At 56.7% G+C, this 13,082-nt stretch overlaps 1 protein-coding gene across 1 annotated transcript; it reads left to right on the top strand.

Annotated features, from left to right (window-relative positions):
- Window positions 1-3,337: 3,337 nt before the first annotated feature.
- Window positions 3,338-12,861, top strand: TMIE (transmembrane inner ear). Its single transcript, XM_004034032.5, has 4 exons — window positions 3,338-3,587; window positions 7,747-7,864; window positions 11,072-11,221; window positions 11,525-12,861. Exons 1-4 carry the CDS (start codon window positions 3,495-3,497, stop codon window positions 11,632-11,634), a joined length of 471 nt encoding a protein of 156 aa, XP_004034080.1. The 5' UTR covers window positions 3,338-3,494; the 3' UTR covers window positions 11,635-12,861.
- The last annotated feature ends 221 nt before the right edge of the window (window positions 12,862-13,082 follow it).

Consider the following 13,082-nt stretch of genomic DNA (forward strand, 5'->3'; position numbering starts at 1 on the left):
GAATTGGAAGCAATGGAAATGTCCAACAATAGGACAGAGATCCAACAAGATTTTTTTGTTTCTTTTGTTTTGTTTTGTTTTGTTTCGTTTTGTTTTGTTTCTTTTTTTTGAGATGGAGTCTTGCTGTCGCCCAGGCTGGAGTGCAGTGGCGCCATCTCAGCTCACTGCAACCACCTCCTCCTGGGTTCAAGCGATTCTCCTGCCTCAGCCTCCTGACTAGTTGGGACTACAGGCACGTGCTACCGGCTAATGTTTTGTATTTTTAGTAGAGATGGGGTTTCACTGTGTTAGCCAGGATGGTCTCGATCTCCTGACCTCATGATCCGCCCACCTTAGCCTCCCAAAGTGCTGGGATTACAGGTGTGAGCCACCGCACCTGGCCCTTGCTGAGTTTTTATACAGTGTAGTATCACACAGCCTTTAACAAGAATGATAATAATTATAATGACTAGCATTTAATGAAGGCTTGTGATATGCTGGTGCATGATACTGAATTAAAAAAAAATAGAGATGGCGTCTTGCTATGTTGCCCAGGCTAGTCTCGAACTCCTGGGCTCAAATGATCCTCCTGCCTTGGTCTCCCAAAGGTGTGAGCCACTGCACCTGGCCCATGATCCTGAATTATATCTGTTTTACAGATGAGGGACTGAAGCTCAGAGAGGTCAAGTAGCCCACCTGAGGGTTCACAGCCGGCAGTATGCTCATGTCCCAGAAACCTTAGTGCAGTTTTAAGCTTTAACAACTTCAGAAGTTAGGACATATAAAGCTATGAATTTACCAAAAAATTTTTTGGAAAGTTTGTTTAAATTCTCTTATGCTACTTTAGTTTTGTGAATTTGGAATGACCTAAGTTTCTTTTTCTTTTCTTTTCTTTTTTTATTTTTTATTTTTTATTTTTTAGAGAGACAGGGGTCTCACTATATTGCTTAGGCTGGTCTCAAACTCCTGGTCTCAAGCATTCCTCCCACCTCAACTTCCCAGTGTTAGGATTACAGGCATGAGCCACCACACTCAGCCGACTTAAATTTCTTTCAGTCAACTTTTACCATCTTCAGAGGGCACAAAAGGAAACTTAAACTTTCAAATGGTGTTTCTTTTTTTTTTTTGAGACAGAGTTTCGCTCTTGTTGCTGCCCAGGCTGGAGTGCAATGGCACGATCTCGGCTTACCGCAACCTCCGCCTCCCGAGTTCAAGCGATTCTCCTGCCTCAGCCTCACGAGTAGCTGGGGTTACAGGCATGTGCCACCACACCCAGCTAATTTTGTATTTTTAGTAGAGATGGGGTTTCTCCATGTTGGTCAGGCTGGTCTCGACTCCTGACCTCAGGTGATCCGCCCACCTCGGCCTCCCAAGATGCTGGGATTACAGGTGTGAGACACCATGCCTGGCTAAATGGTGTTTCTCATACATTTGTAGCTTTATACTTCTGAGGTTATTAAAGCTTACAACTGCACTGAGACTTTTGGGACACCCTGCTGTTTGAGTTCAGTCAGTTTGATTTTGAAGCCCGTGTGATAGTATTTGGCAGTGGTGGGGTCAAGGAGGATCTAGAGTACTTGAGTTGGTTAAAAAAAGTTCTGGGTACAAAAGTATACTAGAAATAGTGTACTGTAAGATCTCAGCTGTGTTCAGGAGTCTGCAGAGAAGTGGAACCCACGCAGAGCAGTGGCCATCTCAGGGAACACCGGGGGACACACATGATTGTATTTTCTTTCAGATTTCTTCACTAGGCTTGCCCTACTTCTTGATGGATGGATGAACTTTACAGAAAACAGAAACAGCTCTCCCCTGGGCTGAGCTGTGATTGGGAGCCTGTAAGCAGCAGAGCGCTGCCTGTCCTGCTAAGGAGAGCCAGCACTCCCATATTCATTAATTCATATCATCCTCACATCAGTCATGGGAGTCTCACCCTCCCCATGCCATGGATAAGAAACAGAAACAGAGGAGTAATGCTTTGCTCAGTGCATTACTGACAGGCTCACTTAGTCCTCACCCTGTCCAGCCTCCCTGACCCCATGTCCCGAGGGTGACCTCCCTGACTGGTCAGTGTGGCTTTCCCTAGCCTGGCCTGTGACCAGCAGCATGAGGAAGTGGGGATTGGAGTGCTGCAACAAGTGATTTGGATTTTAGCAAGAGTTCCTGTTTGCCTGGCCAGGGCATGCCTCGGGAGGACTGGGTGGCCCAGCCCACTCAGTCCCCAGACTTTGCCTCCCACTGTTGAGCGTTTCCTCGATGGGTCTCCTGGGCTGCAGTCCTTCTCCAACAGCTCTCGTTTTCCTGCCTGGCTGTCATCTCCAGGCCCTGACACTGGCAGGTGTCCGCAGGTGGCCCTCCGCTCCCTGCTGCAGCCTGCTGTGGTCCTTGCCCATTCATGGCATGTCCAGGCCAGAACCTCACAGGGCCCTGGAGCCACAGGGTCTCCCTGGTTCTCAGGGCAGGCCTTGCTGGGCCATCCCCAGCCTGCGCAGGCCTTCACCAGTGCCCCTGGTGATAAGGGTTCCAGGGGCCCAACACCTGGGCTGCTTCTCCTAACACTCAGCAGCAGGAGATAAATAAGAATAGAAGGAAGGAAGAAAAGGAGGGAAGGGGAGTCTACCAACTCCAGGCCTCCCCACTCCTCTTCCTAAGTCTTCAGCCCCCACCCAGGTCTCTACATCTCCTCAGAACCTCCCTCTGTCCCTCAGTTGTCAAGGCTCAACATGGGGTCAGGGCCAGAGTGCAGTGTGGGTCAACTTCAGCGTGAGGTCAGGGTCCTGGCTTAGACTGAAGTCAGAGTCAGTGTTCAGGCTGGGGCAGAGATTGAGGGCAGCCAGGGTCAGAAAATGGTCCTCCAGCCCTTCCAGGGACAGCCCACTTCTGTCCTGTGGGGCTGAAGATGCTGGCTTCTTCTGGAACCCTCCATAACACTGCTGGCTGGCAGCTCTGACCATACCATCCCCTGCTCTCCAGCTCTGGTGTCCAGGGCCTCTGGGCAGGAAGCCAAGCCAGAAAGCCCAGGACATCCCTGAGCGCCTGTCACCATGGCAACCTGCCCGCTCTGCCCCCCCCAAACTCAAATCCAGTATATTTTTCAAATCCAGCATGACAGAATGGGAAGGGCCTCCTAGATCAGCAGATTCCAGCCCCACCCCCTTGTCCCAGATGGAGAAACTGAGGCCCATTTGCAGAAGGGAGGGGGACCTGTTGATTAGGGACCTGGCCCCAGCCTGTCCTCCCTCCCGCCCACCCCCACCTCAGGGTCCCTGGGGATGCGAAAGGTGGGGGCAGGGAGGGGGAGCCTGCGGCCCGATCTCCCGGGAAGGAGGGGGCGGGCCCTCCACCGCAGCGATGGCGGGGGCGGGCGGCGCGGGAACCTGACACCGAGGATGAATAAATGATGCTCGCTGACTACCCGTGGCCAAAGCCCGTGGCCACCGAGCACCGGCTGGCAGGGGCAGTGACCGGCGGCCGGCCCGTTCGTCCCTGGGCTCCGCAAGCGGCGCGGTGGCACGAAGATGGCGGGGTGGCCGGGCGCGGGTCCCCTCTGCGTGCTGGGCGGCGCCGCACTCGGGGTGTGCCTCGCGGGGGTTGCCGGGCAGCTGGTGGAGGTGAGGCCGCGGCGCGGAGGGACTGGGGAGGCTGTCACTCTCCAGGCAGGGGGCTGGGGGAGAGGGGACGCCTTTTTGATCCGGAGCTTGTTTGATCCCTTACTCTTGCCCTGAGAGATCCAGTCTCCTGGGCGATGCAGCCCTGCCCCAAGCCCTGCCAGGCTGTGAGAGAGACTCAGCCCCACTCTTAGGGTCCCTGGTCTGATGGAAGGGCACAGTCCCCGATTTCTGGAACATTAGTCTGACGAGGGAGACTCACCTTGACCTTAGGGATTCCCAGCCTGACTGGGGACACAGCCCTGCCCAGACCGATGGGGGATACTGGGCCCCCATCCTCCAGCCTTTGGTCTCACTGGCAGGGAGGTGCACAGCCCTGGGTTTCCTGGACCTCTAGTCTGATGGAGCACATCCTAGACCTTTAGTCTGATGGAACAGACCCTGAATTTAGGGTCTTCTGGAGGCAACAGCCTCTATCTCCAGAGATGTTCCAGGGACCCCTGTCTAATGGAGGGGGAGACATAGCCTTAAGATGGAGCCGAGGGCATTCCAAGTTGGAGGGTGGGGGCAGCAGGATGAGGAGACCCTTTACAGAGAAGCCATGTGGAGCACTAGGTCCAGAGGGGCAGGCAGGGCAGGACCTAGGGACTGGGGAGTCTGACTTGGTCCTGGTGATAACCGGGAGCTTTAGAAGGTTTCTGCTCAGGGACAAGTCATGATGAGTTCTGGTTTGGAAGGAGGGTAAATTGGGAGCAGGCACACAGTGGGAGAGGTGGGAGGAGCTGCTGAGATAGCACAGAAGCTGGGGGAGAGCCCTGGTGGAGAGCCTGGCTGGGGCCAGGAAGGGTGGGGCCATCTGTAGCCTCCCTAACCCCCTCGTACCCCACTCCTGCTGAGCCTGAAAGGGGAGCCAACGAGGGAGCTGGCAGACCAGACCTAGAGTTCTGGATTGTGAGGCCAGAGGGAGAAGGCCCAGGAGCCAGGGCCAGGGAGGAGCAGGGGATGGAGGCTGTGCAGGCAGGGGCGGACCAGAGGGAGCAGGAAAACAGAAATGCAAGAGGCAGTGAGAGGTGCCCAGGGAGGTCCTGAGGGGCGGGGGCTTGGGGACAGTGTGGGATAGGGAGGACAGAGCCATGGGGAAGTCGTTATGGGGGGACACAGCCCTGAACTGGAGGGTTTGATGGGGACATAGGGACAGAGCCCTGGACCCAGATGTAGCCTGTCCCTGCTGTTGCCCAGAGGGCATGACCACAAGGCTGGGCTAGAGTCAGGTGTCAGCTCCAGTGTCCCTGTAAGGGGAGCTATGCTGGCTTGAGCCCTGTGAGGCGTACTTGGGCCCCTCACAGGCTGCCCTGAGGCCTGGGTACAGAAACTGAGCTGGCCTAGGTGCAGACAGAAAGCTGGGGGTGGGGGTTAAGTCAGTTCTCAGCCAAGGACTCTTCTCCCTCACCCCCAGGAACTCATCTTTTCCCAGTTCTAGGGAAATTGCATTTGGAGGCCACCTGCCTGACATCTGCCTACAGTCTGAGCAAGGCCTTAGCTCTTCCCTCACGGAAGCACCAAAGACATGGGCAGGGCTGGGGGCCATGTCACCACCCACCTTAGCCCTGTGTGGGTCACCATCACCCTCCATCAGCCCGTGAGGCTCTGAAGGAGGTGGGGGCCTCCATGCTCCAGAAATCAGACCCCAGCAGGGCCCACCATGAGGAGAAGACCAGCTGTCATCTGCTGCCGTCCACCCAAGACCCCTATCAGTAAGAGTAGGCCCAGCTCCACCCACATCAGGGCTGGGGCAAGAATGTGTAGGAAGTGAGCTGCCTTGGCTCAGAACCTGGGAACTTTGCCATGGCCCTCAGAGTCTTCCAGTCATACAACCAGCCGGGCCAACACATTGGGCCTTAGAATTAGGGCAGCTGCCACCACCAAGCCCCTAACCCTAATGGCACAGACATGTCCCTGACCACACCCACATGCATGCCAACCACACATGTGCTCAACCTCACACATGTTCCCCAACTTTATGTACATGTCTGACCCCACACATATATCCAGGGGAAAGTACTGAGGAATGGTGTCTTCTTGTCAATAGCTCACCCTGGCAGGGAGAAAAGAGCCTGAGAATCAGGTACCAATCCCAGCCCACAGATCCTCTGGGTTACCTGGGACAGGTTGCTGATCCTTTCTTGAGTTCTGCAACCCACACTGAAGGGTGGCATTCACTAGATGAAGAAGCGCCTGGCTCATGACAGATGCCTAATCCAGGTTTACGGACCTGGGGGAAGAAGGGCTGGATGGTCGAACTACAGGTTGCCTTTCTTTTCAGAGAACCAGAAGGGACTTCTCGTGTCTGTCCTTATTTGGTAATCAGTGCACAACATCTCGCTCATATCCCCCAGGGTTCTCTCTCCCTCAGAGGACAGACCCCTCTCCCTGTCCCTCAGCCACACTAAGTGACGGACATGGGGTCATATCCATCTCTGGTCAGGGACAGATCTTACTCAAATTCTACAGTGTGGGTCCATGTCCCTTCAGACCTAGGCAGGACTGCATCCCCTAGACACCCAGGGTAGAGCTGTGTCCCCTAGACACCCAGGGCAGGACCGTGTCCCCTAGACACCCAGGGTGGACCATGTCCCTAGACACCCAGGGTGGACCATGTCCCCTAGACACCCAGGGCAGGACCATGTCCCTAGACACCCAGGGCAGGAACGTGTCCCCTAGACACCCAAGGTGGACCATGTCCCTAGACACTCAGGGTGGACCATGTCCCCTAGATACCCAGGGTGGACCATGTCCCCTAGACACCCAGGGCAGGACCATGTCCCCTAGACACCCAGGGCAGGACCATGTCCCCTAGACGCCCAGGGCAGGACCATGTCCCCTAGACGCCCAGGGCAGGACCATGTCCCCTAGACACCCAGGGCAGGACCATGTCCCTAGACACCCAGGGTGGACCATGTCCCCTAGACACCCAGGGCCAGGGTCATGTCCCTAGACACCCAGGGTAAAGCACGTCCCCTAGACACCCAGGGTGGACCATGTCCCCTAGACACCCAGGGAAGGACCATGTCCCCTAGACACCCAGGGCCAGGGTCATGTCCCTAGATACCCAGGGTGAAGCATGTCCCCTAGACACACAGGGTGGACCATGTCCCCTAGACACCCAGGGCCAGGGTCATGTCCCTAGACACCCAGGGTGAAGCATGTCCCCTAGACACACAGGGTGGACCATGTCCCCTAGACACCCAGGGCCAGGGTCATGTCCCTAGACAGCCAGGAGCAGGGTTGTCTCCCCTCAGACCTGGGCAGAACTATGTCCCCTAGACACCCAGGAGAAGGGCTGTGTCCTCTCAGACCTGGGGCTGGGCCATGTCCCTTAGATATCCAGGACGAGGCCATGTCCTCTCAGAACTGGGGCAGGACTGTGTCCTCTAGACCCTGGGGCAGTGTCCTATCCCCTCAGTCCCCCAGGGCAGGGTCATGTCCACCTGGGAAGTGGGAGTGTCTGGCTGTGCTCTATTCAGGCTTGCTACAGCCGCACTTCTGCCTTTTGGCCTCCAGGTGTCGCCACAGCACTGCAGACCTTTTATTTATCCAGTGCCTGTCCTGTGGACACTCTGGCAGAGTCTTCTGTTCAGAGAGTGACTCCTAGTAGGGTAGGCGACCAAAGGAGGCCACCTGGCAGCGGTCCAGGCCAGCTGGCAGAACTATGTGGCCCGGACTCCTAGCTCCACACCCCACCGTCACTGGGGAGATGTGAGAGCAAAGCCAGTTAGCCAGCACCCCCCAGGCCTCGCCTTGCCTCTGGCCTTGGTCCTGAGACCCCATCTGCCTGGGTGGAGCCCAGGACTGGAGTAGGAGGGTGTGTTCATAGGGGCCTTGAACCTGGCCAGGACAAGCCATCCACATTTGCTTCTCCAGGCCTTGGTTTCCCCAAGCATCAACCACCCTCCCACTTCAAGTACCTGGCTCTGCTCAGTTCTCTTGCTCTAAATCTGGAACTTTCCAAGGTCTAAGGTGTTGGTAGCGCATACTTAAGAGAGTTGATTCTAGGAGATTCTGATATGCTTGGGGTGAGTGTTTGCTGAGACCTGGGCCCTTCTCAGCTGGTTCCAGCCAGCTGGCCTCTGCCTAACTCACTCCCCTCTCTCCTGACCCACAGCCCAGCACGGCCCCACCCAAGCCCAAGCCGCCTCCGCTGACCAAGGAGACAGTGGTGTTCTGGGACATGCGCCTGTGGCACGTGGTGGGCATCTTTTCGCTCTTCGTGTTGTCCATCAGTGAGTAGCTGTTCCCTTCCCTCTCCACCACACTGCAGTGGGAACACAGCACCCCCTGCCCCCCAGAGGGCTCAGAGCAGCAATTCCGGGCAGTGCAAGTAGGCCAGGCACCCGCAGGAGACCCGCGGTGGTTTCTGGCACCTCCTGATCCACACAAACTCCCCGTGGAGGGCTGACAGGCCGGTGGTGACCTGAAGTATTCTGCAGGACCCAGGGAGGTAGCCACATGGCAATTATGGTAATTACAGGGAACTCCACTGAACCAAGGACTGGGACAAGGACGTGTCATTTTTCCCTATGGCTGGCCTCCTGATGCTTTTCCTGCAGTTTGGCCAGCTTAAAGGCCCACACCCAGGGGCCCCAGCAAGGCCATCCTCCACTAGAGGCTCCCCAGACGCCCAGCACATGTGGCTCCCAGGCTTCGATCCCTGCCTTGTCAAATACCATTTTCCGGGAGTGACTCACACCCGCCTCAATTAAAAGCAGGAAACCCATTCCTCTCCTGGGCTCTGGGAGCTTCTTGATGCAAAGTCGCAGCAGAAATGGGCTTGGCCTGCTCCCCTTAGCCCTCCCCTCAGAATGGAGGTCTGGAGTTGGGGAAGGGGACAGAAAGGCACAGGAGACAGAGGCCAAGTGGGGAGGCTGCCATGGCACAAAGCAGTCTGAGAGAGGTTCCCACGAGGCAAAAGCAGAGTGGGGGGGAATGTAGGCGGTAAAGGGAGGAGCAGCCCACTCCCCTGCAAAGGCGTCACAGAGGAGGGTCCTCTGAGCTGCATACTGGTGGGAGGGTAGGTGGGGTTTTGCAGGAGGGAAGGCTGGAAAGGCATTCCGGGAGAGGGGATAGTGTGAGCAGAGGCTGGAGGAAATGCAGCCTCACGCAGGGTCTCAGATGAACCCAACTGGACATTTGCTGAGTGCACCCTGGGTGGGGAGGCGAAAGCTGCACTTTGTCCCAGCCGGAGCTGTCCCGGGATGAGGTGCCCCAGAGAGCTGGGTGGCCCACAGAGAGCCCACCCAGATGTGAGGGGCTCCAAGGAAGACATGACATCTGATTTGCATGTGCTTCTCCTGGCACCAGAAGTGCTGTCCCAAGAGAAAATATCTGCCCTGCAGAAAATCCCCGCCCCCCATCTGAGCAAGAGCCTGTGCTTTGTTCCCAGCCGAGGCTGAGAACAAGTCAGGCATCTTTGTGGAGGCCCCACAGACAGATAGGTGTGCCTGCAGCCTCAGCCAGGTGTCCAGAGAGGGAAACAGCCTGCTGCAGGGCTCGGGGGTCATCTGCTCTACAGGAGCCACAGGCGCAGCCTAGGATGCAGGTCTACGGAGCAGCAGGGAGAGCACTGTGGGCCTCAAGACACAACAGAGGTGCCTGGGGCCACATGAGAAAATTGCAGCGTCAGACCCCAAGCGGCACTTGGACATCAACCACACAGACCATCTCTAACCCCATTTCCTAGGAAGGGTAAAGGATAGTCCCAAGACACCTGAGCAGCAGGCAGCACTTGTTACCTTCCATTGCCGGATCTAGGCAGTGGGGGCAACACAGCTCCCCCTCCTGGGGGGAAACATTTTTCCTGCTTCCCAGTCTGCCTGGGCTGTTGTTATTGGAGCATCACCCCCAAAGCCCTGCAGGAAAAGGGGCTGGGGCTAGATGGGGTGCCCCTGGAGGTCTCCTCCAGCCCCAGGGACTTATATCCCAAGCCCCTGCCTGGGCCCTGGAACTTGACCCAAAGCTCTCTGCATCTCCCCTTCTTTGAAGAGAAGCAACCAGGCCAGGCTGTGCGGGGCAGGCCTGAAGTGAGGGGCGGTGTTTGAGCCCAGCTCTGGCTGCCGTCAGCGGCCCACTGAGCTCCTTAGGAAGCCCCAGCCTCCCAGGGCCTGGGACCAGCCTGCATGGAGCCTGAGTGGGCATAGTCCCAAGGAGGTTCCTGGTGGGGTGGCTAGAAGAGGTGGCCTAAGCCGGGAGGGTTAGGATTGGGTACCAACTTTGAGTCTCAGGCATGAACCCAGGTTCTGGAGAAATCCAGGACCCAGCTTCTTGGATAAGGCCTGCTGTCTGCTCAGGTCCACCCCTGGACAGTCAGATCTATAGCTGGGGCCATTGTGCAGCACCCTCCTCCAAGTGTATGCCTGGATGCTATTGGCTCCCCAATTCATTCACTCTAGTCCAGTCCTGTTCCCAACAGCAAAGGCTTTGAGATCATCCCATTCATTCATTCATTGATTTTTTTCTTTTATTCTGAGCCTGGGTGAGACCTAGCAGGACCACAATATTTGTCTGAAGGGGTTCTGACTTGGTTGCATAAAATGACCCCAGAAGGTACTCCAGTCCAGGCTACATAGATCTGATCCATCTTCCCCAAAATAGACCTGGCTAATCCTCCGTGGGCCCTTCTGCCCCCAGGAGTCTGCCAGGAAGTTATGTCTGGTCATCTGATTTATAATAGGAACCAGCTCTATCCCCTCCCCTAGGGCTGGGGCCAAGGTGGTCAGGCTGTGGGGGCCTTAGAAAAATAAACTCAGTCCAGCCAGGTCCTGGCAGCCCTAACCTGCCCTACCCATCACTAGACAGGCCAGCTCCATGACCTGGCCCAACTGGCGTGGGTGCAGCTGCCCTCAGCCGGAAAACCACTCCTGAAATAACTCCGTCTGAGGTGAACGCCTCAGGGCAGGGTCTGTGCCCTCTCATGGGCTCCCGCCCTAGCCAGGGAGAGCCCAGGGATGTCCTCAGGGAGGCTGAGGAGGACATGCAGAGCCACGTCCTCTCATGACTGAGGCAACTTTGGTCTAGCTCTCAGTGGTGTGGGAAGGAGAAGCTAAGTTGCACACCCGGAGGCCTGGGTTGGAAGTGCTGGATGGCCCCCAGGAAGCTATGGCTTAAGTCATGGTACAGACCTCTGCCTTACCCTCCAGTGACTCTCAGTCTAGTCAGAAAGACCCTCAGGACCAGGACTGGAGACATAATTTAGCCAGGGTCCCTTCCAAGCACGGGGGCCTGTGCAGCTGCATGAAGTCAGCCCTGCTTAGGAAAGCCACCTTGGTCATCATAGGGTCCACAGGGGTTTTGTCAAGATGCTGAGCCTCCTGCCAGAGTCTGGTGGGTGAGACACATGTGGGTGGATGGGGGCGGGCCTGAAGGAAGGCGGATGCCATTCCTTGGGTGTCTGAACCCCAGCCCCAGCCAAGCCTGCTCTGTCCTCCCTACAGTCATCACCCTGTGCTGTGTCTTCAACTGTCGTGTGCCACGGACCCGGAAGGAGATCGAAGCCCGGTACCTGCAGCGAAAGGCAGCCAAGATGTACACAGACAAGCTGGAGACTGTGCCACCCCTCAATGAGCTCACAGAAGTCCCAGGAGGTGAGTTGGCCCTGGCTCAAGCCCTGCTGCGCCAGCCAGTTCCTCAGTCCTGCTGCCTGGAGTCACCCTGTTCCTCTGCTCCAACCAAAGCAGCTTCAGGGAGGGGCCCCAGCCCTGCCCCTGGAGACCAGAGCACAGAAATTGGTTGGCATGAGGCAAATAGAACGATGAGCCTATTCTCCAGTAGGAAGAAGGAAGAAAAAGGCAGAGTGTAGGAGGTTCTGGGGCTCTTCCCCTCGGGACAGTCAGACCCCAGGACCTTGTCTCACCACTATCACATGGTCTCTTCCCCCTGCCCCACAGAGGATAAGAAGAAGAAGAAGAAGAAGAAGAAGGACAGTGTGGACACAGTGGCCATCAAAGTAGAGGAGGATGAGAAGAATGAGGCCAAGAAGAAGAAAGGAGAGAAATGAAGACATCCTGGACAGCTTGGGCTGGCAGGCCCTGGAGCTCAAGCCGTGGCTGGGGTCCAGGCATGTTGGACTCTGAGCTCATTTGGGGACCACAGAGGCTGTGGTCAGAGAGGGAAGCTGAGGCCCATGGCCACATCCTCATGGCCCATCAGGGGCAGGAACCAGACAATCTCGTAGGTGTCCTGCCCCCCAGCCTAGGCTTGGCTCCTTTCACCCCATCCACATGGGTACTGTCTCGGCGGAGGTGGTCTGGTGCCACCGTCCCTCTGCAGATACACTGCTCTTCCCACCCAGAGCTGCCTGTCTCCCACCGTTTCTGCCAGGGATGGCAGTGGCTGTGAAGGAGTAATGGGATATGGGGTTACTTCAGCCACCCTTTCTGGCACGAAATGGCTGAAGTGCATGGGTCAGGGTGTGAGGCCACACCCAGACTGGCCATGAGGAGGCAGAGAGGGTCACTGGGGGACATTGCGGCAGCAGGAGGGACTCTGTCTAGCCAGGGAGGAGCCCCGATGGTGAGGAGACTTCCTCAAGCCTGGCAGGGGATCCAGCTCAAGGGAGTAAGTAGAGGTGGCTTCAGAAATGGAACCCCCAGCCCAGCAGACATCAAGCTCAAGGCAATGGGCTACCCTCATTTCACACGTTGTGATGAAGCTGAGGCTGCTGCCAGGCCCGGCACGAGGCCCCGAGGCTCGAGCTCGGGGCTGGGGGCTGCAGGGCTGGGTCAGGGGTACACAGAGCTAAGGCCAATGGGCTAGAGGGTGCCGGAAAGAGAGCTGGAGTCTGGGCTCCTCTTGGGAATCAGAGTATTTTTAAGAAGCCAAGGGGGACCTCGGGCTGTTCTGGTGGCCCCTTCTATGCCCAGCTGTGCTGGGAGGTCCCAGGGCCCTAGAAGATCACAGCAGGGCCTTCTGCCTGCTGACCATAACAGTGCCAGCTTCTTTGCAACTTCCTCTTCTACCATTTCCCACTACGGGCACCTAAAAGAAGCATCTCTGACCAGAAGACAAAGGCCCAAATAGCACCTGGGGGAGGGAAGATGCACAGAGGCACTTCCAGATGGCATCGAACAGACTAAGGCTCTGAAACCTAGGCCTGAACACTAATGTCTCGAGACACCAGAGGTTTCTGAGCCAGAAGAGCCTGCTGGAAAAGCAGCCTGCAGAGATTTGTGAATAAAGCTGATTGCCTTCTCAGAGCCAGGCCTAGAAAATGGCCTCCTGAGATGACCCCTTGGGATGCGCTATTCCTGGGGCATTTATGTGGAGGGTGATGCAGCAGTCAGTGACAGATGGCTCAGGCCAGGCTAAAGCCCCCTCCCTGACTCTTCTGCCAGCCTGAATTAGAATGAGATAGAGGGAGAAATGGGAGCCAAGAGGCTGAGGGGCAGCTGCAGTCACCTGGGCCCACCCCGGAGGCAGGCACAGGACTCAGGAGGGACGCTGCCA

Source organism: Gorilla gorilla, chromosome 2, assembly GCF_029281585.2.
Source record: "Gorilla gorilla gorilla isolate KB3781 chromosome 2, NHGRI_mGorGor1-v2.1_pri, whole genome shotgun sequence".
NCBI lineage: Eukaryota > Metazoa > Chordata > Mammalia > Primates > Hominidae > Gorilla > Gorilla gorilla.

Coding starts and splice junctions, on each gene's coding strand:
- TMIE (XM_004034032.5), top strand. CDS start 3,495: ATGGCGGGGTGGCCGGGCGCGGGTCCCCTCTGCGTGCTGGGCGGCGCC. Junction 7,865..11,071: donor GCTCTTCGTGTTGTCCATCA/GTGAGTAGCTGT, acceptor TCCTCCCTACAG/TCATCACCCTGTGCTGTGTC. Junction 11,222..11,524: donor GCTCACAGAAGTCCCAGGAG/GTGAGTTGGCCC, acceptor CCTGCCCCACAG/AGGATAAGAAGAAGAAGAAG.